This window comes from Theobroma cacao, chromosome 1 (assembly GCF_053813885.1).
Source record: "Theobroma cacao isolate CCN51 chromosome 1, ASM5381388v1, whole genome shotgun sequence".
NCBI lineage: Eukaryota > Viridiplantae > Streptophyta > Magnoliopsida > Malvales > Malvaceae > Theobroma > Theobroma cacao.
In genome coordinates, this window is record NC_142639.1 from 12,069,084 (window position 1) to 12,092,226 (window position 23,143).

Consider the following 23,143-nt stretch of genomic DNA (forward strand, 5'->3'; position numbering starts at 1 on the left):
TCTTTAATTAATTAACAAGACACTAAGAAACAGTGCAAACGTTTAACTATTAATTTTTATTTTTATAATTTGCATTATTTACACTTGTTTTTTTAAAAAAATTTGAACCATTTAACATTTTCATTTATTAATATTACTGCTTGTTAATTAATAATTACGAAGAGAAAGTGGCAATAATGCCGTGATATGAATACTCCACACGATGAAGAAATAAGACGCAAATAAATCGATAGATGCAGCCGTAGCACATCATAAATTTAATCCCCCTCAATGCATTATCGCGCATGTCTCGGTTATTTCCCGGATTTCTCGCCTTCCTATAAACCCCCCAAAAAAAAAGAAGAAGGAAAATCCCGTCTTCCTCTGGAAATTTAGATACTTGATCACCTCCTCTCTCTCTTCTCTCTTTCTCTCTGGCAAAGACAACGACAAAGGAAACGATCTCCTGGCGCGGGAAGCATCAGATCTCCAGAAACTCCTTTCCCCAATTTCCCATTATGCCCTTCCCCTTCAACCTCCTCCCTCCCTGCATCAACGAATACTAACTTTTTTTTTTTTTTGGGTTTCTGTTTCTGTCTTTCGAATTAAATGACGTCTTTTTTGAATCCTCAGACGTGTCCTTAACGTGTCGAATCTTTACTTGCTTCACCACGCCTTCCAAGCCAAGCAACTCCCTCCCTTCCCCTGCCCCTAACCAATTTCTTTCCTTAATTTATACAAAAATATTAAAAAAAAAGAACTATCTGCTGGTTTTCTTTTTTTGTCTTTATATCTGATTCTTTTGCTGTCATTTCTCTGACATTTTTTTTGAAGTTAGTTTCGATGTGCGTGTCGCTTCTTCTCCTCCCTTTTTTCCGCCATTGATTTTTTTTTCCTGTTTTCTCTGCTTGGTTACGCTTGTTTTCCCCTGTTTTGTTATGAAGTGCAAGAGTGATTGTTTCCTTTCTCTTCCATTTTCATGGAATTCCTCTCATCAAGGTCCGTTTTCCGCTCTCTCTCTGAATATTTAAAATAATAATGTTGCTTGTTTTGGATATTAATGAGAATTTACTTCTTTTTCCTATTTGCTAATTGTTAAGCAGTGATTTGCTGTGATTTGAAATCAAAACAGAGTTTAGAGCATAATTTTGATGGGGAAACACGATGATGGATGCTCTGTTTTTCCTTTAACCGGCCTCCAAATCGGGTAATTAATCAACCTTTTCGTTTTTAGAAAAAAGAAATTCCTTTTATTTTTTATGTAACTTGAATTTCATTAATTTAAAAATTTGGCTTCAATTACTAGTTTATACATTCTACGTACATTGTTATTTTCTTCGATTGCCTATTACTTTTTCTGATGAGATTAAATGTTTTTTTTTATTTGGTAATTTTGTTGTTTATAAGGACAAGAAATAATAAATGGATGGAATTCTGTTGGCTTTGTTAAAGTTATTTAGATGGAAATCTTACAAACTGAGTCAACAAATAGTAGTAACTTTATTGATTCACATTGTTCTTTTTGGTTATTATTAGCTTTCGGATGAATTTAGTAATTACCAAATAATTAGGGAAGGGTGACGGCAGTTATATGTTCAAGTTTTTCTTTCCATATGTATGTATGTATGTATTATTGAGTTTCCTGACTATGATCTGGAAATGGATTTATACAATTTTATTGAGTTTCCTGACCATATGATATGTCCATTAATTTATATGTCAGAGTTTTTGCCTTTCTAATTGCATATGATTCTTTATTGTATAATGTATGTTCGCAGAGACTTGCAGTCTTATCTTTCTGATCTTAGCCTTTTCCTGGCCCTTGAGAGTAAGAAATTCTACATTTTGGTGGACAACCGGCCATGGCTCAGGGACTTAGGTTCACGGCGAGCTCACTTATGGCAATTTATGGTTACCAAGGTTGTTGAAAATATTGGTTTTTTTTTATTTATCAATATGGAGAGGATTATAATTGAATTTAAGTCATTCTTTATCTATTAACAGTCCAGGTTATCTCCTTTTGCTAACACCAAAGGTCGTAGGGAGAGAAAGGAGGGAAAGGGAACTTCTTCCAAATCAAATGCGAAAGATTCCAAGAAATTTGAGAGATGGTTCTCTTTGATTGATGCTGCAACATTGTCTAAAAAGAGGGTTTTGCTGCCTGTTAAGAAACTGAGAACCTCCTTGCATCTTAGCAGTGAGCTGCATAGGACATTGTATGGCTTCATTGTATTTGAAGTCACATGGTCCAATGTTCGAGGTCTTAACTACTTGAATGAGCTTCAGGTATTTGCCATTCTATGTGCTTTGTATTTTTCTTGTACTTCACTATCAAGGTCATTTTGTTCAAGTGCTTTTCATCTCATTTGTAGACCGATACATCTCTGGCCGTAGAGGCTAAATTCATGCGAAGATGGGAATTTGACAGCATCGATCAAGCAGCAAGCTCTATGTCTTCATGGTTCTCCGGAACATTCTTAGAGCAGCGTCGCTTGAAAGAGTATTTGGATTCAGCAATTGGTACTTCTTGCCTCCATATATGAAGACATTAGTAGAAAAGATGTATTTATGATCCTTGACTTGCACTGGATTACCTTTCCTCAGCATTTATATCTTTTTGGACACAAAAAAAAAAAAATGAAAAGAAGAAACTGTTGTAAGTTAATAAATTGCAAACTGGAGATGCATGCTTGCAAGAACCTTATAGTGTTATGAGGAGTAAAGTATATTTGGTTGCTTTATAAGTCTCACTAGGTGTAGTACAATTGATGGAGGGCCTAATCAACCTTTAAAAGATTATAAATGAATGAATCTCTTCGAACTTATAATAATTAAAACCAGTTGAATGTGTATCTTGATAATTTTTTGCCTAGGTATTTAGTTGATCAAAGTCAAGTCAAACTTTAGAATTTCAGTAATATTAGCTCATGAATTCTCTACTTTGCTCTACTGCACATGCTATTCTTTAACAAAGTAAAGGAGAGTTGTTTCCTCTCATCAATTCTTATCAGCTTCCCTCTCAGTTACTTTATCCTCTGTTCCCTTTGAACTCACAAGGACATTGTCAACAATGGAGAATTCTAGCTGTTATGAGTTATAGGAGGTGTGGACCTAGCACTTCCTTTGTTGTCAACAATCTAGAGTAACCTCCTTGAACTCCTTTATGTAAGATTGTAGTCTTTAACTTGTACATTATTTTGAGAAGGATACCTTAGGTATACTGCTCAAAGATTGGTGAGAAGCCAGACATTGTCCTTAGATAAGCAGTGTGACTTTCCTTAGCCTGTTAGGTTCTGTTTTCTTCTGTTTGCCAGTTTTTGAATCCTTTATTATGCTATTACCCTGTATCGACAACTCTTTATAACTTTATGTATAAATGCTGTAGTAAAGTTCTTCATGAGTTGGCATTTACATATCGTAAGTTATGACTATTGGAATTTTAGTTTTCTGTCTGGTTGCTTTTTCCTAAAACTTGGCCTCTGATATTTACTGGTCTTGGTTTGTCAAAGCTTTAGAGAACATGTTGTCTCTGAAAACTTAACAGGCATTAAACATGTGTTTCCAGTTGCCTGTTTTGCTGGTAACTTGTTTGCCTATAACAACGTGCTGGAAAGGGATGCAGATACCTGAAATGGAGTTGTATGTAAATGTGTTTCCAGTGTTGTGCTTCTCTTTTGACAGCTAGTTTTGTCAAACCTGCAAATCCTCCTCATAACTTTTGAAGGAAATTAAATAGAAATCCTCAGTTGTTTTAGATATGACCTTAAGCCTGTCAGTCCTAAGCAGTATTGTAGGAAAAACTTCTTTGATATTATGACCTGTATGTCAGCTTTTCATCTGCATATGTGTATGGTTGACTACAAATATTTTGTATGCTATTCCTATAGTTGTCTTATACTGTATGTGCTAACTCTGTTCCTCATAAATCAGTTTTATTGTATGTATTATTTCATGCTTAGTTGCAATTGAGGTGTTGTGCCCTCTAAGTCTCTGAACATGCTGAAAACAGAGCACAATTAACTTCGATCTGAATTCAAGTAGCAGCTTCCTTTATGCCTTTGCATGACAGAGCAAATATTTTTTGTAGGTGAAGTTACCATTACATCTGTTCACTATGATAGGTACAAAAGTTGTTTGGAAAATGGGTCAAATAATTAGTGGATGCATTCAGTTGGTTCTGTATATTAGTCTATGTAACCTACCATAATTTATATTTCAGTTCTGGGCACATCCCTTTTTCTCTTTCTCTAATAGCATAGCATTTCACTTAGAAGAAAATTTGAAATCTGAACTCAGATCCAGTGCATGCTGGTTTTGCTGTTTACCACCTGATAGACTTGAGAAGCCTGATGCTACATTGTGTTTGTTGTTCTCAAATCAATGAAATGAATTTGCTGTGCTAATACAGTATTTAATCTGGATTATTTTTTAGGAGAGGTCTTCTATGATGCTGAAGAAGATTTTCCAAGGCCGATCACTCTTGATGATGATGATGATGATGATGATGGTGAAAATATTCATGATGATAGTTTCAGCATCGAGGATAACTTCCCCCATGATAATTTTAGGGTATACCCTGCAACCATGGACTGTGAAACTTTTGAGCCACATACTCCTCCTCCTACTGGGCCTTATAAGAGAAGGAAAGTAACCAAGGCAATTACTACGGGAGTTGAAGTTGATGTCTATTTTGAGGAAACCCAAAAGCCAGCTGAAAACTCATTAGACAACTCTAACGAAAATGCAGTCGAAGCAACAGAGTATAGGGATGTTCTAATTTTGTTTAGATTTGATGATAGAGATCTCCCATTTAAATTGCAGCAAATAATAACACCTAATCTGAGGTTACTTCGTTTATTAGAGGCTGGTCTTCCATCTTGGGTCATCTTCCTTCAATCATATCCTGGCTTTTGCCATATCTATCGCCCATGGATGTGCCCTCTGGCCAGAGCTCTATACGTTTTGATTTCAATCGTTACTGTTCTAATAGGATTTTATGATTTATACAAAAATGTCCCTGTTCTTAAGGCGACTGCTTCTCGTTTATGTGGGCCACTTTTCGATTGGATAGAAACCTGGGATATGGTATCGAGGATTAAGTACTTGGGAACCATGTTATTTCTACATAACTTTCAGAAGGCTGTGAAGTGGTTTTTGACAGTTATGCGTGCTACTCGGTCATGTTTCTCATTTCTCAATCTACCACTGGCAGAACCATTTATGGAAGTTTTGGGCTTCCTTTTGCCAATTTGGAATTTGTTCAGTGAAGTGGTAGAAAGCTTCTTTTCGGTCATATGGATTGTGATTGGTTGTTTCTACAATCTAGTGGAAGCTCTCATAGAGGTTGTACTGATGCCTATATGGTTTGTAGGCTTAGTTCTCTGGAACATTGGTAGGTCATTAGATGATTCTTAAGCTATTTCCTAATTTTAAGCATAGAATCAATATATTAATTTGTTTCTTCTTATGTCATGCTACTGCAGCAACTTCCATCCTGTATCCTATATTTTGGATTCTTTGGGAAATACTATATGCCCCGATACGCCTGGCCCTTGCATTAGCCAGTTTTATGGCTTCTGTGTGTGGCTTCATTTCTGATTTGGTGGGGGATATATGGCGGTCTTTAAGTACCGTAATTCGGCTTGCTTCAGCTTCTGAGGCAACAGTGAGCACGCATGAAGTTTCCATATGGCGTTCACTTTGGAATGACCTTTTTTCCCAGGTTAGAAGACATTACTATAACCTAATAAATATGTCTTTCTTTACGTTTTTTTTTCTTATTTTTTTTCTGTGAACTTTTCAGGTTTTTCGTGCTGTCAGAAGTATATTAAATGGTTTTGTTGCCTTCTTCACAGCCTGCAACAGACATCGCCTAAGGTGTGATATTTTACCCTATCCTGTCCTTTTTTATGCCATTTATTTTTTGTCCTGTCTTATAGCTTTAACTAGAGATCCAGGCATGCACTTGGGTAGAGTGAGACATATGAAGCATGCAAGTATCTGCATGATTTTTTCATATCATAGCTCCACTTCTAAATTGATGTTATCGACTAAAATTAGTAGTAATTATGCAAGTTCCATGGAAGTTAGTTACTTATCGGCATGATCATATAAGCATGCAAGAAAGGTAAAGGGGCAATGACCAGTGAGGCCATGTTAATTATTTTGCACTAGATGAATTTAATTTTCAAGCACTTTTAACTAAGCTCAAATGTGTTTTTTACTTATATGATCATTTTGGTGCAATGGTGTACAGCATTTATAATCATATACAAGATTTTATCCAAAGACCATTTGGTGGAATCCCAAGATCACGAACCTCAGATCCTAGACGTAGTAAATCAACACATGGAGTTCAATATCCAGTAAGCAATCATATGCTTGATCTTTGTTTAATCCATAGCTCTCATCTCCTCATGATATTGCAAACATGATTTTAAGTTGCTCAGATGCACATGTGAAATTCATAGATTTACGGTTATGGATTCTACAAGATTGATTGTCCGTGTTCTTAGATATGTTTTTACTCTTGCAATAGCATGTTGCTTTCTTTATGAAATTTTTTATCGACACCCAAGAGTGGCCTAGTGGTTAATGCACGTCTTTCCTCATTCAGTGCTAACATGGGTTCTGTTTGGCCTCAAGGAGTGTCTGTCGGTCCCCTATGTATGCTGTCTCATCTACACCCCAGTATTAGTTCCCCAGTGGATACTAGGTCGACAATCCCCTCTCATACCCCTTTTATCCTGTTAAAAATCCTCCCAGCCTTTTTTATTATTCCATCTTATATTGAAGCCTTAATGTTATATTTTAATTCCAGCCTAGAAACGATGCTGGCGGAAATATGATCCTTAGAAAATTAAACTTCTATTGCATTAGTTTTCTATGTTTGCTAGAAGTTTCATTAATTCATAGTTTGCCATAAGATGCAAACAGCAATCCTTTATGTGCAACTCCTTAAGCTGTTTTCTTGATTATGGATTTGCAGTTGGAATTAAGGAGGAGAGTCCCCAGTAGAGAGAGTCCTACCACGTTGTCATTTTGAGTATAACAGATGGAGAGAGCGTATCCTTGTTCCAGAGCTAATATTCTGATGCGGAAGTCTTTTAACAAGCTTGAATGAAAGCTAACTGTAAAGGAGAAGGAAGGAATGAGCAGCCCCATTCTGAAATACTATCTATGAGATCCAAGAGCTATCATGGAAAAAGAATACCATCTATAGGATGGAGATAATTTCATTCTTTTATTCCTTGTGTCTCGGAAGCTGGCTATTCTCTCTCTCTCTCTCTGTGTTCATTAACTTCAGCTACGTTTTCTTTTTTACTTGTTTTCCTCTTACCCCGACTATTCCACTGTATCTATGTAGTCAGCTTCTGATGTGTAAATATTGTGTACAGTTTATTTGTATATTTATCCAACAAAAAAAGAGTTGGAAAGTTTTTAAGTTTAGCCATGCTTTTGGGTGATAAATGTTGATTTTGTAGATTATGTAACTATGATTTTGCCATCTTTTCGTGTCCTCCAAAATGTTTCTCTTTTCTTCAGCCATAACTAAAGCTTTGTGGCTATTGCCCTGTTATATGCCACCGCTAATAAGGGATGATGATAAAATAATTGCAATGAAAGTTATTTTGCAACCAAAGAAAACCTAAACTTAACTAACCAAAATCTGAGACGACCATTGATCACGATTACTTGTTCAGTGGTTCTGTTCGGGTGTATGCTTTTCAACATATATAGGTCAAGGCTTCTCTCGGCAATTGTAGAAACTATTTGAAGATGTTGATCCTTTGCCACAAAAAATTACCGCTAGCATATGCTTTTCCTTTAACATCTTGGGGAGTGGATTTAGAATCGGATCCAAACATGGGCAAAAAATGACAATCTTCATTCTGTCCTTAAGTAGTAACCACCAACCCAGAAAATCTTCCAATAACTAGGACTGCACTGCCAGCCAGTACTTGCTGCACACACTTCACCAAAGGTTGAGCCATATTTAGAAAAAGAAGAGGAATCCTCACAATCCTATAACAAGGAACTTCTGGATAGCTAGAAATTGCTAAACAGTCATCAACACTAAGCAATATCGAAAACAAGTCCTGAGTTCCTCTTATCATTTGGTAAACAGTAGCCATGAAAGCTCTTGATAAAAGAGCTAGATGTTTCATAACAAGACACACAAGTCTATAGCAGATTCCATAGCAATAAACCTCTATATAACATCCACATAATTAGACAATAACTCTACCCTTAAGCACTAAAAACAGTAAATTAATACTTGCTTTCACACAAGTGAGAACACTGTCGAAGCATTTGCACCACCAGTTTGGTGCAGCATTGCATCAATCTCATCACCATCCTCCATTTCCAGCTGTAGCAAAAGAAACATGAAATTTCATTATGCATTGAACAAACTTCCATCAGCATGTGCACATAGTACAAGTGATGGTGTGGGTAAGAGAAAGAAATGGAAAGATACCTCATCAGGAGTTTGCTCTCCTCGCAGGCGGCGACCATCAAACAAGAAGGCAATTGAGTTGAGCTCCACGGACTGCCGATCACAATATGCATTCATAAGCTTCTTCAGTTGGGTGCTTCTTTTGATCCTGAAGAAAACTTCATTCCCATCCTATGGTCATAATATAAATTAGTCCAAAATAAAGGGGAGCGCTAAATCCGAGAAGTTATATTACAAATCTAGAATTTACTACGACAATATCAATACCTTCAATCTGGACAGTTCACAAGTTGATCTTACTCAACAAAAGCAATTAAACTTCTTAAGCCAAAACAGGTAGGAGCACCGTCCAATAATAAATTAACAGAATTTTCTACAAATGAAAAGTCAAATCAAGGTCTGTTCAAGGCCACACCAACCAAATTTCCTAAAAAGTGATTTAGGAAACTATTAGCCCCAAAGCAGAGAAACTATTTGAACCTACAAATTTCCTAAACCCCATAATTTTATCAACAACTGATTTCCCATAATTCATATATCAAGCCAAAATTATCCTTTTTACATGGTTTCAGACTGGATCAATACAGAAAAATCATTTGAACATACACCCACGGGATGACTAGAAAATGACAGCCAAACTAAAATGAGTTCAAGAAAGAAACTACTAAAAGATGCTGGAAAAATCAGAATGAAAAATGGACTTTCCTTTCGGCAAGGTTAGGGAGAGAGTATTGTTGTTATGCAACCAAAGAACCAAAGATAAAAGACAAACAGAAAGTTATAATTACTGGTTAATTTGGTTATAACGTACCACACACACCATATCCTGTGTACTCTAAATTAATCTAAAGCACGCTAAACCCGTAACCATGCACTGCTAAACACCATAATCATGCTTTTCAATATCAGTAATATTATTGTATAACCTGAAAACGCAATCAATTATTACACAACTCAGAATCACCAGATATTAACTCTCTTCTCAAATATTAAACTCAGCGATAACAAAGAACAATCTCTGCAACTACCAATCAGCATCGTATTATACTCCAAAGTTCAAATATCACACACATGAACAATTACAAAAAGAACATTTAACATTTAAAAACTAAGAAATAAATACTTACCCATATTACCATAATTTTCGATAAATGAGGAAATAAAATTAAAAACAACCCAACAAACAAGCCAAAGGGGAAAAAAACAAAAGACGACTTTTAATGGTAGAAATTTCATCTCCAAACAGTAGTAAACGAAAGATGGAAATTCTACAGATTCAATCATAACTGATTAAAACAACTTCAACTCCGATCCAAAAAGGTTATTAATTGAAAGAAAATCAATATACAAAAAAAGAAAAAAAAACCCTAAAAGAAGTCTCTTAAAAAGAACAGAAAAAAGACCTGGCCTTTGACTTTGAGGTTGATGTGAGCCGCGGATTGGTCGCCGGGCTTCTTATCTTCCTCTTGCTGCCCCGACATTCTTTCCCTGCTCAGCGATTTCTTTCTGCTTCCGATTCTTCTCAAATTCAATTTCTTTTTTTGTAGAATTAGGGTTTTCTTTTTTTTTTTCTTTGCTTTGATCTCCACTTCGTTTTATAGCACGACTGCGAGGCTGTTTTTTTCCTTTTTCCCTCTTTACTAGTTCCAGCAAGCTCGAGTTTCGTCAGCGTAATGACGTGGCAAAATGCTACTGGTTTATCCTTTCCTCTTTTGTTGCTGAACTAATCAGCAACTGACATGTGGTTAGATTGGTTGATTTGAGAAGCACTTAAGCAACGCTGTTTTCTTATTTGGTCAAAAGGGAAATTCCGTTTAAATTGGATAATTGTTCCTCTTAATATATTTGATTAAAATATTTTGTGGACTACATTAAAGTTGGTAATATATATAAAATTCATTCATATAAAAAAATTCACATTTCAAATTATGAGAAATATATTAAAGTAATTATAATTTATAAGCAAATTTGAACAGTGCAAAATAAATTATAAATAATACTACATCTGCAAGTTCGTATTGTACAATTTGGTTTACTCTGGAAACAAAGAAACACGTTGCTATCATTTCTCTCAGTTCTCCGTCATTTTGCAACAAAAGAAACACGTTGCTTGTTTCTAGACCACGGCCAAGGCCGGGCCTTTTCTCCAATTTGAGGTTGGGCTTGGACATTAGGCTGGGGACCACTCACCCGCAGAGCTCTTTGCTTTGGCCCATTTTGAGGGCTGTGAACGTTTTTTAGTTCATTTAACAAATGAAATTCATTAAAACAGACAATACCCACAGCAAAATACACCACCAAGTTGCTTAAACAGAGCAACAATACATGAGAAATACATGTATATAATATTTAAATTTCAAATTAAAAAATAAATACTGTTTTCATTAATTATAATAAATATTTTTCTTTAAGAAATAAAAAAAAAATCAAACAATGGGTGGGGTATGAGAGTGAAAAGCTTCTTCCCCTTAATGATAGATTAAGCTATGGTGCAAAATTACGCTTACTTAGAATTGCCCACAAAGTGACAAATGAGCTAGGAATAGAATTAATGTTATCAAATTTAAGCCAAATTCTGTCAACAAAGATGGTTCCATGTGATGTGAGTGAGCATCAAAATTTGAACAAGTAAAAAAATGTCCATGCAAATGAAACATTTGATCACGGTTCTGTTAATGGTTTGGATTCCGGGGAGAATGGAACCAAAGCAGAGATTATATGTTGTTTGTACTCATGACAGAGCTAGCTTCTTCGCTTTTAATGCAACAATCTGAGCCAGTTGGCCGTTTCTTCAGTATTCCACCATTCCCATGTGGCCTCCTGAGGTTGAAAACAGACTAAGCTGGGCAGTTCTAGAACGTGATTTTTTTTTCCCGTTTTTTGGGTGCATTGCACAAAACTTTGTTCGTCAAAATCCATGGAGGAAGTATCTGAACGTTAACACCCTTTTTTCACAGATTTAGATGCTGGTTCGCTACACTACACAAAAGGCACAATTATTAGGCAATTTTCTTTTTCTTGCTTCCAGTCTAGCACCGGCAGTTCCCTGTCCCCAGCTAGCCCAACGTTCAAAAATTGAGTAAAAAAGGGGAACCCCCATTTCCAACAGTCTCATCTAATACACAGGCCATTATTAATTTCTTCACAGGATTCATCACTTTTTATCCCCTACATTTTCCCCACTGCCACCCCCGATGAACCCCACTGTCAAATCCCCTCTTCTTCCAGACTTCCAGCTCACATAGTACACGTGGAGGAAATGGAGAAGGATGATGCATTGATGTTGATCAAGGTGAGAAGCATAAGAATGTGGGATTGGGGCAAAAGTACTTTGACATAAAACGGTCGAGTAAGTGGGGCCACGTGGGGTGTAGTGGCCAATATCACCTTTTTTTAAGCCATTTTTTTGCTCTTTTAGGCCCTGAACCCAAGTGGAGGATCGTGGTCCGTGCAGACTCCGCCTCGCTTGCCTTGCCTGCCAGCGCCTCTCTCTCTCTCTCTCCGACCTTTGGCTTCTTGTCAATTTCCCCTGACACCCAGGTCCCACCCCACCATCTCGATCTCCTAAAAAAAACACTATTCCCACTCACTCCTAATCTCCCTCTCTCACTCTCTGTCTCTCTTTTTTATAAATAAACACTAAAAAAACCCTACCATTAGCTTTCACTTCTCACTTCCGCTTCCTCTGTTCTTTTCTGCTCTGCTTCCAAAAAAAGTTAAGAGTAGAGCGATGGGGAGCTCCTTCATTACTTCTCTTGTTTTACTCATTTCTGTTTTCACTCTTGCAGGTAAAGCTACATTTTGAGTTCTCATTTTGTTTCTCTCTGCTTGTTGTTTCTCTGGTTAAAAGTTACATATTATCTTTTTGTTGCCATTGCAGATTGTGGTTCTGTTGGAGTAAACTATGGAAGAATAGCCAACAACCTTCCGTCAGCAACCAAGGTGGTGGAGCTACTAAAATCCCATGGTCTAAACCGTGTCAAAGTCTACGACACCGACCCGGCCGTTCTCCATGCATTATCTGGATCAGGAATCAAAGTAACCGTCGACCTCCCCAACGAACAACTCTTCGCTGCAGCCAAGAGCACTTCCTTTGCCAACTCTTGGGTCGAAAGAAACGTCGCCGCTTACTACCCTCACACTGAAATCGAAGCCATTGCCGTTGGTAACGAAGTCTTCGTGGACCCTCACAACACGACCAAGTTCCTCGTACCCGCCATGAAGAATATCCACGAAGCTTTGGTTAAGTTTAACCTTCACTCAGATATTAAAGTCTCTTCCCCCATTGCCCTTTCCGCTCTCCAAAACTCTTACCCGTCATCAGCCGGATCTTTCCGACCTGAACTCATTGAACCCGTTTTTAAACCCATGTTGGATTTCCTTCGTCAAACCGGGTCTTTCCTCATGGTTAATGCTTACCCCTTTTTCGCTTACGAGTCAAACACTGACGTCATCTCGTTGGACTACGCTTTGTTCAGAGAGAATCCGGGTGTAGTGGATCCCGGTAACGGGTTGAGGTATTTTAGTCTTTTCGATGCTCAAATCGACGCCGTTTTCGCGGCAATGTCTGCTTTGAAATATGATGATATTAAGTTGGTTGTGACGGAAACGGGTTGGCCATCAAAGGGAGATGAAAATGAGAATGGCGCGAGTATCGAAAACGCCGCCGCTTATAACGGAAATCTTGTCCGTCGGATCTTGACTGGTGGTGGGACCCCTTTGAGACCCAAGGCAGATCTCACCGTTTATTTGTTTGCCCTTTTTAACGAGAACAAGAAATTCGGGCCTACATCGGAGAGAAATTACGGGCTTTTTTATCCTAACGAGGAAAAAGTTTACGACATTCCTTTCACTCTAGAAGGGGTGAAGAACTACCGGGATAAACGGTCGCCGGTAGCTGGGAATCAACAAGGGGCAGCTGCACCCGTTAGTGGTGGAGGAGGGAGCGTGTCGAAGAGCACGACGGGAAACACGTGGTGCGTTGCAAACGGTGAAGCGGGGAAGGCGAAGCTGCAGGCGGCTCTAGATTACGCATGTGGTGAAGGAGGTGCTGATTGCCATTCGATCCAGCCAGGTGCCACGTGTTACGATCCTAACACCATCCAAGCCCACGCCTCCTTCGCGTTCAACAGTTATTATCAAAAGAAAGGGCGGCAGATGGGAACTTGTTATTTTGGAGGGGCGGCCTACGTCGTCACCCAACCACCCAGTACGTATTCTATCCTAAGCCCCTTGGCCTTCGTTAACTTTTTAAAATTTAATTCGGCGCATACGAAGTAGTATTTTTTCGCAAATTCTGCTAATTTACGCTTACGAACTGTTTTAAGGTTCATATTAGTGACATGTGAAGTGGAGTTGTTAACCTGCACCCTAGAGAGTTAGTCGGTCACTTGTGGTTGGAAACAATGGTGCACGCCAGGTCAAAAAAGGCCACGTGATAAGTGGTGAAAGTGATTTTGGAATCTTTCAACTGCTGACGTGGTCTTTATATATTGGGTCACTGTTGTGGGCCCCTGTTTTCTGTTAGATAGACCGTGTTAAATTAAATTTAATGGTGCAGCTCTGCCGCGCCTGCAATTTGCCTGCCTGAATTATTGTTGTCCTTGTAAAGTTTGACCTTTGGGTGAAGTGAAAGCATTTGTGGAATTCAATTAATTTTAGTTGTAATAAAAAAATGTACGAGTGTTGTATGTAATTAGCTTTAATCATCTTTCCCTTTGTTAAAAGGCTAAAAAAATGAGTGTTTTTGTTTTCTTTTGCAGAGTATGGTAATTGCGAGTTTCCCACGGGATACTGAAAAGACCAAGCATAAAGGGCCAAGGGGGAGTAGTTGAAAGAGATAGTTACTAGTGCTAATTTGATTGTAGTTGGTTTTGGTTTTTTTGGAATTTTTTGGGAGGGGTCTACTGTGTATTTAGTTGGATTTGTTAGGCAAATGTTTGGACTACCTTTGTGTATAAATGGATTCTAATTGTGTTTCTAGCTCAACCTTAAATGGGAATTATCAGTTGATTACTACTAGTACTGGGTATTATTTCTCCTTGATTACTTCTACTCTTTTAGCAAAAGTCACTCGATGCCAAAATGCAATGAATTGAGATGGGCCGGAAAGTGGAAACTACAAAGAGTCTATATGCCTAAGGATGCTCAATTACTTCCCGTTTGTTGGCATTCTGTAGTTGCTGTTTAGCTCCAGTTGGGGCATTGATTGATTGCCAAGAACAAAGGGATTTCAATGGCTTCCAACTTTTCATGGAATATGTTGTCCCAAAGTTTTAACACTTTCACAAGCTTTCTCTTACTTTTAATCAATGGCGATAGAGTAAGACTTAGGAATTGTAGTTGGATTTGGAAATAATGATTTGCATAATTGTGGTTAAGGCACAGTGGATCGGAAATCACTTTTCTTTGGGAATGAAAATTCTTTTGATTCTGTTTGGTACGACCTTTGTTTTACACATTAGCTTCTTGGAATCTGACTACACAACCGAACTCATTCCCTGTTTTGCTCAAATCGCCAAGTAAAGGGATTCTTTGAGCCCCAAGTTTCTTCGTTTTCTCCACCTTTAAATAGTCTCTTTGCTAGCACCCTTGTAGTATTAGGAGAGGGAATTTTACCCAATGGGATATAGAAAATGGAAACACAAAGAAGTCAAAAGGCTCTTGTAGAGGAAGGGATTAGTTAACTAAAGTTGACATCGGATTCCACTGGGGCAAAAACTTGAAAAGATAACCAAACATTTTTCTAAGCCAATATTCTGAAATACAATGTTGACCAACCTCCCTCGTTGCACTACTTTCTCAAGCGGTGTAGATGATGTTCTGGGTCTAGGCTTCTTAGGCTCTTAGCCATAGCCAGAATCGCAACGATGGCGCTCACCCGGCTCATATTCAGTACTAACTCCAAAAAGAAATTTGGGACAAATTCCAAGTTTAATGTTGGGAAATGGATATTGGGAATTTCCTCTCCAGAGAATAAACCAAGACAGGTTATCAAATAGGCTTAAACTTGATCAGACCACTCACATGAAGGTGCAGGATTATAGCAATGGAATGAACCTGCTGTTATCACTTAAGCAGCCTATTTCTTGTCAAGGTAAGAATGAAAGGTCAACTTGTATTGTAGGCCCTGCTTTGGATAATTGGAAACTCGGAATGAGTGACTGATGGAAGGTATGATGCTGTGCAAAAGTTACCTTGGATCCAGTTTGCGCTGTGCTTTTTGGTTTGAGGAAGCCAAATATGCAAATGCAAATGCAAATGCAAAGCATAATGATAATGTGAACCTGAAAAAACATGGTGATGAGAAAAATATTAATATAAAATTTGAATCACAAAACTATTTTCTATCATAAGCAGACGACAACGTTACTTTTAAGCAGTAGGAAAGTGCACACATTTTTTAAGCTCTGAAAATGAGAGGGGATTTGATCCCATGTGCTTGAGGTCCCATCTACTCAATTGCACGGGGGCATTTGTATCTAATATTGTTGCTATTCACAGAAGGAAAGCAGGTCATTTCGTGAACTTGGAGCAGGACCATCTCTTGCTATTAAATAGATAGGTCCTTTATTTTTTTTATGAAAAAAAAAACTAAAATTTATATTAATTTTATTAGGTCATATTCCTATAGTTATTAACTAAATATTATAATAAAAAAATAAAATTTGAAGACTAGTATCTCATAATTGTTAAATCAAAATATATATCGTTTATCAAAATTTTATTTTTAAGTGTTTACTATTGAATATCATATGATATATGGTAAAAAAATAAAATTAATTATAAATAACATGTTTACATTTGCATAACTAAAACTTAAAATTTTTTTATTTGTTTATTTATAAGATTGAGTGTTATATGATAAAAAACATAATGACTTTTTAATTCCAACTCTCTATATGTTCCTTATTATTATATATTTTTAGATAAAACATGTAGTTTTATATTAAATTATCAACTAAAAATAAAAAAAACATTTGACACATTAACAAGAAGTGAATCTGATTTTTTTTATTTGTTAGTACTTTTCTGTCTGAAGTTTTAATTTTGGAGGTGGAAGCCTAAAAAAAAAATATTTCATGTTTTATTTTAAAAGAAAGAAAGAAAGAAATAAATAAATAAAAGGATATTGAATAATGGAATATGATAACATGAATATAAACTTGTTAAAGTATATTGTATGATAGTTTCACGTATCTAATTGGATCTTATCATATTATACTAAATAATTTTTATCATGTACGATAACATATTTATCACTATGAAATGTTTTAATGAGTACTTTTATAGCATTCATTAATTAATGTCAGTTTTAAATTGAATAAAAAGGGGAAAAGGTGTTATATACTTATATTAACTATTTCATCTAAAGAAAAGAGATACATATATATATATATATATATATATATATATTATAAATATTAGTATTTTATTGTAGGACATTCATCAAAATATTTCTTATAAAATGATTATAATATCATTAATTAGAAAATTTTGTTAAAGTGGCTGTGAAATTAATTGGCATTGACGTTCGCCAAAGTGAAGTACAAAATATAATGCTCTGATTGTTTGATGAGTGAAGCTCAAGGCTGAGCGGCAGATAAGGTCGCCCTCTTCTGCCTCCTCCATTCGTTTCAAGGAAATGGAAGGTGAGGATTTTGAGGGAGGAGAGTGAATATGGAGTTAGTAATTACTCGATTGATTGGTGGGGGCATTCTGAATTACGAATTATGAAATCAAGCGTTAAACAAGTGTTGGGAGGGACGAGGCTGTCACCCAAAATCTTTATCTGTTGGGAACCATCAATGGGATTCCCTTTGCCTCCCAGTTCCTCTTACACTAGTCACTGTGTTACTCACATGCTCTATCACTATTATTGCTGCCACTTTCTTTCTCTCTGTTTTTGTTTTTATCATTTGCCATGAGACTGCTGTCCACTGCTTCTTGTCCACATACTTACACCATAATAAGACACTGCGTAGTGCGTACTAACTCAACTTTGTATCCTTCTGAATTATGCATTTTTCATTTTAATATTGAATGTACTGTTCTAACATTGTGGTTAAGTTGATTGAGATTCTTATCATAGTTGAACTTTGCCTTGTATACATGTCGAAATGCGTTGGCAAAGCTCAACTTAACTTATGAGCATTGATTCGTATTGATCAATTTTCTAAATTTAGAAAAGCAAAGTAAAAGCCCAAACTATCTGTGACGGAATAGGGTCCTGCAAAGCCCAGATACGTGGAGCAGAGAGAGGAATGGACCATGACCATCCAATTCAAAGTTCAAATTTTGAAGGCCCAATCAAGCCCGGATTAACCAAATGTCAAATGATGCAGGTATATTGATCCTCATAATCATATAAATAAACCAAATCCAAATTCATTTTTGGATACTGAAAGTGGGACTAAATCTTATTTGAACTAGTGCTTGATATATAATAATCTATAGTTGGTGTAAGCTGGTACTACAAATATATAAACACGCTCTGATTGGGGATCCACTTACCAGTCGGGAGTTGCAATTTTTAGGAATGGGTCAACGGAGCTTACGAGTCTTTGTCACGTTTACAAGGTTGGGAGAGTCTCAAGGCTTTTGGCTACAGTCTCCACCACCCAAAATAAATTACACATTCCCACTATTACTATTTTTAGGATCATAATTTTCCAAGAAAACGAAGTCCCGAAAGAAGAAAAGGGAAACGGGATAGCTCAAAGGATTAAGGGGAAGGAAGAAAGAGTTTGGGAATCGACCATGCCAAGCAAGTTAAAGAAGGCGATTGGGGCAGTGAAAGACCAAACCAGCATCAGCCTGGCCAAGGTTGTTAACACCAATTCCTCCAATCTTGAAGTGGCTGTCCTTAAAGCTACGACCCGTGACCAAGAGCCCACTGACGAACGTTACGTTAATGAAATCCTTCAGACTATCTCATCCAACAAGATTAACGCCGCAATCTGTGCCCATGTCATTGCCAAGAGAATTGGCAAAACGAAGAATTGGGTTGTTGCCCTCAAATCTTTGGTGCTTGTTCTTCGAATTTTTCAAGATGGTGACCCTTTTTTCCCTAAAGAAGTCCTTCAAGCAAGGAAACGTGGAGCCAAGATCCTAAACCTTTCCACTTTCAGGGATGTCTCCAATTCCAGCCCTTATGATTACACGGCTTTTGTAAGGTCGTTTGCTTTTTATCTTGAGGAGCGTTTAGATTGCTTTATCACAGGGAAGCTTCAGAGAAGATTTACGTACAAAGAAAGGCAGAATAGCCATCCAAGAAGCCGTCGAGTTAACCAACAGCCTGTTGGAGAAATGAAGCCGCCAATGCTGCTTGACAGGATTTCTTATTGGCAACGATTGCTTGATAGAGCCATTGCCACCAAACCAACGGGTGCAGCCCAGACAAACCGCCTGGTTCAGGTTTCTCTTTATGCTGTCGTTCGAGAAAGCTTTGATCTTTACAGGGACATATCTGATGGACTGGGTCTTCTTTTAGATAGCTTCTTTCATTTGCAACATCAATCCTGCGTCAATGCCTTTCAGTATTGTGTCCAAGCCACAAGACAATTCGAAGAGCTTTGTTCTTTTTATGATTCTTGTAAGAGCCTTGGAATTGGGCGAACCTCGGAATATCCAAGTGTGCAGATGATATCAGATGAGCTTATGGAAACATTACAAGAATTCTTGAAAGACCAAGCTTCGTTTCCATCACCTGGGAAATCCCCATCTTCTAATTCTCCTCGTTTGCTTTTCCTCCCGGCACCACCAGCCAAGGATCCTTCTGGAATTACAGAGAGAGAATCTCAAGCTGGTTCAAGATGCACGTCCTTGGAAGATTTGATGAGTCAGACAGAATCTGCTGGAACAATAAGCCCCTCTTTCTCGGTCGACCGTCTTTCGGAGGTTTCAGAGAAACAGTGTCATGAACAAGAAGATATGTATAATGTCACTGAAACAGGTTCAAACCATTCCTTACCAATTGATCAAGGAACCAATGTGACTATAGATTTTGTATCCTTTGATGACTGGCCAAAGGTAGATCAAAAACAAGGGCAACTTAATTCAACAATATTGGATTCAATCAATGGTGAAAAGGGTTGTTGGGAGCTTCGTTTAGTAGAGGCACCAGCACAACCTGTACATGCTTCTCAAAACGTATCAAATGATAACTCTTTCTTTGACAACTGGCTTCAACAAGATCATAACCAAGAACAAGCTTCTCAAAATGTAGTCAACGGTCATTCATATATCAATGACTGGCTACAAGAAAATCAAAAGCTTGAGCAAGCTTCTCACAATGTAGCCAATGGCCATTCGTATCTTGATGACTGGTTGCAGGAAGATAAAAAGCTAGAACAAGCTTCTCAAATTGTAGCCAATGGCCACTCCTGCTTTGGTGACTGGCTTGGGGAAGAAAGGAAAGAACCAGAAAAACCACAGCAAAATTCAGCATTTAATTTGAGCAATGGTGGTCAGGAAGATTGGGAGCTTGCTGTTGTAGAGGCATCAACACAACCTGCACAAGCTTCTCAACATTTAGCCAACGGGATTGAGCTCTCCATTGCAAATGATCTATTTGATCAAAGACCAATATCTCAACGCCAATACAATCCATTTCTTGAGGATGGAGCAGAAATGTCGGCAGCCATTGCCACCAATACCAACGAAAATGCAGCTTTTCCTGATAACTTCTCAGTGGCACCAACATTTCAGGCAACACCAACTTTCTTAGCTCAGAGTCCTAACGAAATTGCCACACCAACATTTCAGGCCACGCCTACATCTATTTCCCAGAATCCTGACAGGACAACAGCAGCGTTTCAGGATGAGCATGATGACCCTTTCGCTCCATGGCCTACTATGAAAGCTAACAACAATATTTCTTCTGATGAGTGTGTAGATCAGAAAAATGTGTTAATTCAACAAGAGTTGTGGTTGCAGAACCAAAACAAGATTATAGCAAGGCATATTGTTTGATATATTCTTGAATGAAAACTTATATTCAATTTGTAAATAGCTCTGTAAAACAAACTTACTAGTTGATAATCCAATATACAATACTCAAATGAAAATTTTTCTCCTCTCATCTGAAGCAATGTCTCTTATCTGGTAGTACAAATACATTGCTTTCATTTCGTTAGCGAACAAGCTAAACTTGAAAAGAAGGAAAATTTATGCCTTGTGTGTAATTGGAAAAAGGAAAAACAAAAAGATCAATAAGAGAAATGTGCAGCATTGCATAGGATGACACATTCAATCGCACCAGAGAAGATTAATCACTTTGTTGATAACTCAATAAACTAAAGAAATGATTTGGAAGTAAAATAGAGTAAAAGAAATCCGTTAACATCTGAAAAGAAGATAGTAAAATTTGAACTTTAAAGGTCCATCAAGAGAAGAAACAATGAAGTTTAGAATTTTGCCAAGCTTAATCTGGTCTCGAATTTAAAAAGCTGAGCTAGGCTTTCTTAGTGAGCAGATGAGCCAATTACAGAATTCATATTGACAAAATTTCACTGCTAGCACGGCATTGTGAAATGGACTTTGGAACTACTATAGTATAGAAGAAACACATCTGTTTCTGCCCTACGCCCCTACCTAAGCTTTCAGCTGAGAATAATCTCTTACATTAATTCTTAGTTATATTGCAACATATATATATATATGGAGGGAATCGGACAACAATGAACAAACTACCTAGACCCGACCCTGAACTGAAGCAAAATGTAAAATTCCTCTGGAGTCTAGAACCTGCTTTGAAGGGTGTCTATTTTGGAAGTATAATGTGTAAAGCACTCTCCATTTCAAATTCTAACTACTTTTAAAGCTATCATAGAATTGTTACGCCAAAAGGAATAAGGATTGCTTTGTGTCATAATCCTAGGGAATTTTAAGCGAACGACACAGAACAGCCCCATTAAACTTGAGCTAGGGTTCACACTTCACACTAAGAGTTGGAGCATGCTTGGCCCCCCTCGTGTGGTTCTTTTACCACCATCTCTGGGCTGTAAGTAGCATATTTAAAGACTCTGTACATGAGCTCAACAAGAGTAACAATTTTTTTTAAAAAAATCTACCTGTGCATTTATTGTAGTGTAAAATATTATATATAAATATTAAGAAGAGAATTATTTTACATTTGCAGTTGCCTAAAATGAAACCTATTGGATTTGTTCAAAAGGGTATTGTTGTTTGATAGATAGGAAAACTAGTGATCTTTTGGAAATCTTGGCGTGAAAGGAGAGATATTTTCTTGATAGATGTCTTTACGCATTGATAAATGATAAAATCCATCTAATCAATGTGGAAATGGATAACAATAGGCTTTACTTTGAGCTCAAAAACATAAATATCTCAGTCAAAAACCACGAATATTCAAGATGATAACGTAAAGCTGACCAAAACAATCCTTGCTTTTGGTAGAAGAACATCCACAGGGTTGTTATTAGTTGACTTGGAATTTAGATGGAAATTATATGATATATCAACAAAGGTTTTCAAACAGGTACTTCAAATTCAAAGGGAATAGCTTTAAGATGGCCACGTTAAAATGCTCTTGCATTTTATTTGCTGGATTAATTTGCCTTTCATGCATAGACAATGAAAAAAGGAAAAATCAGTTAAAAATAGTTTAATACAAAATATTTTCTCAAGGAAGTTGAAGGTATTGAATTCATGGATGATCTCTTATTATTTAACTTAACTTATGAACTAAGAAAAAGTGCAAACATGATAGACAATAATACTTTATAAATAAAAGTAGAGTTGATTTAATGTGTTCTTTAAACTTGAGTCTGAGAAGTAGGAAAAGGCCTCAACCCTTTCAACTTTCAAATGTAATAATAAAACGTAAGTATGCTGTGTCTATTTGGCGTTCTCACTTTCTAATCATTGTCTAAATCCTTGTGTTTGCGTAGACATGTTACTGAGATGCACTTTATTTGTTCTCGAGGGAAAATCATTTTCTTTTTCGAATCTCTTTCACAACTTATGCTTATGCAGTAATTATTGAACAAAACTCGCAATGCAGTAATTGACTAATAGCTAACCTTCAACTTCAACCACCGATCTCACCGACCAGTCAAAGATTTCATAGCCGTCTAGGTAGAATAAATCTTTATCTAGCATCAAGCGATGCCTGCAGCCGTCCTCCAAGGTCTAGATTTTGCCCCAAAATTGAACTTTTGAAATACTACTACTACTACCAAAATTGTCTACTAAATGACCCGACAGCAGAGCAACCAACCATGTTTACTCATGGAATTTGTCAACTCGACGCCAAACCAATTGACGGGGCAGGAGCCAGCTGTGATATTCTTTGAATTATAACTACTAATACTATTTTACTATTGCTAGAACTTTCGCGTGGGCCTGGCTACATTCTGTTAACCATAAACAATATTAATAAAATGGCCCAAAAGCATTGGAAACCTGTACCAGTAAATAGTACTAATTTTTTGGCGCGAAAACGTAAAGAAAGATAGAAAGGCTGGAAAGATTTGTGAAGGTAATGATACAAGCAAGAGAGAACGGGGCTGGAAGCGCGAAGCTTTACAGCTTGTTAACACAATGGCCTTAAAAGGGGCTCACGGGAAATATGACCATAGCCAACAACAACAAAAAACAAAAAGTGAAACTTTCTTTGGCAGCATCTGATGCATTGTCGTAGGGTATTTTGGTACCAACGACTGATCTAACCAGGACAAGACC

At 37.2% G+C, this 23,143-nt stretch overlaps 4 protein-coding genes across 5 annotated transcripts; 3 read left to right on the plus strand and 1 right to left on the minus strand.

The window, feature by feature from the left end:
• The first annotated feature begins 256 nt into the window (after window positions 1–256).
• On the plus strand, window positions 257–7,428 carry LOC18612349 (G1/S-specific cyclin-E protein). 2 transcript variants are annotated; one of them, XM_007049109.3, is made up of 10 exons: window positions 257–978; window positions 1,083–1,186; window positions 1,758–1,899; window positions 1,984–2,265; window positions 2,352–2,499; window positions 4,412–5,371; window positions 5,463–5,701; window positions 5,783–5,856; window positions 6,236–6,344; window positions 6,968–7,428. In XM_007049109.3, the coding sequence occupies exons 2-10, from the start codon at window positions 1,131–1,133 to the stop codon at window positions 7,022–7,024; spliced, it is 2,067 nt and encodes a 688-aa protein (XP_007049171.3). In that variant the 5' UTR covers window positions 257–978; window positions 1,083–1,130; the 3' UTR covers window positions 7,025–7,428. The 2 variants fall into 2 exon arrangements, with proteins under 2 accessions (XP_007049171.3, XP_017979240.2); XM_018123751.2 differs by having other exon boundaries at window positions 1,112–1,186.
• Window positions 7,429–8,063: 635 nt separating this feature from the next.
• On the minus strand, window positions 8,064–10,056 carry LOC18612350 (small ubiquitin-related modifier 1-like). The gene is made up of 3 exons (XM_007049110.3): window positions 9,841–10,056; window positions 8,459–8,608; window positions 8,064–8,350 (listed from the first exon to the last, which is right to left on the minus strand). Exons 1-3 carry the CDS (start codon window positions 9,916–9,918, stop codon window positions 8,264–8,266), a joined length of 315 nt encoding a protein of 104 aa, XP_007049172.2. The 5' UTR covers window positions 9,919–10,056; the 3' UTR covers window positions 8,064–8,263.
• A 1,867-nt stretch (window positions 10,057–11,923) lies between these two features.
• LOC18612351 (O-Glycosyl hydrolases family 17 protein) lies at window positions 11,924–14,458 on the plus strand. The gene is made up of 3 exons (XM_018123761.2): window positions 11,924–12,225; window positions 12,318–13,646; window positions 14,200–14,458. The coding sequence occupies exons 1-3, from the start codon at window positions 12,168–12,170 to the stop codon at window positions 14,232–14,234; spliced, it is 1,422 nt and encodes a 473-aa protein (XP_017979250.2). The 5' UTR covers window positions 11,924–12,167; the 3' UTR covers window positions 14,235–14,458.
• Window positions 14,459–18,120: 3,662 nt separating this feature from the next.
• Window positions 18,121–20,519, plus strand: LOC18612353 (ENTH/ANTH/VHS superfamily protein). Its single transcript, XM_007049114.3, has one exon. The coding sequence runs from the start codon at window positions 18,197–18,199 to the stop codon at window positions 20,408–20,410; it is 2,214 nt and encodes a 737-aa protein (XP_007049176.3). The 5' UTR covers window positions 18,121–18,196; the 3' UTR covers window positions 20,411–20,519.
• Window positions 20,520–23,143: the final 2,624 nt, after the last annotated feature.

Bases quoted from the DNA above. Each gene is read 5' to 3' on its own strand.
- LOC18612349 (XM_007049109.3), top strand. From the start codon at position 1,131: ATGGGGAAACACGATGATGGATGCTCTGTTTTTCCTTTAACCGGCCTC. The intron at 2,266-2,351 runs GTATTTGCCATT...TCTCATTTGTAG, and splicing joins ACTACTTGAATGAGCTTCAG to ACCGATACATCTCTGGCCGT. The intron at 5,857-6,235 runs GTGTGATATTTT...AATGGTGTACAG, and splicing joins TGCAACAGACATCGCCTAAG to CATTTATAATCATATACAAG.
- LOC18612350 (XM_007049110.3), bottom strand. From the start codon at position 9,918: ATGTCGGGGCAGCAAGAGGAAGATAAGAAGCCCGGCGACCAATCCGCG. The intron at 8,609-9,840 runs GTCTTTTTTCTG...TTATGACCATAG, and splicing joins ACCTCAAAGTCAAAGGCCAG to GATGGGAATGAAGTTTTCTT. The intron at 8,351-8,458 runs GTATCTTTCCAT...CTTTTGCTACAG, and splicing joins GAGAGCAAACTCCTGATGAG to CTGGAAATGGAGGATGGTGA.
- LOC18612351 (XM_018123761.2), top strand. From the start codon at position 12,168: ATGGGGAGCTCCTTCATTACTTCTCTTGTTTTACTCATTTCTGTTTTC. The intron at 12,226-12,317 runs GTAAAGCTACAT...TTGCCATTGCAG, and splicing joins TTCTGTTTTCACTCTTGCAG to ATTGTGGTTCTGTTGGAGTA. The intron at 13,647-14,199 runs GTACGTATTCTA...TTTCTTTTGCAG, and splicing joins CGTCGTCACCCAACCACCCA to AGTATGGTAATTGCGAGTTT.
- LOC18612353 (XM_007049114.3), top strand. From the start codon at position 18,197: ATGCCAAGCAAGTTAAAGAAGGCGATTGGGGCAGTGAAAGACCAAACC.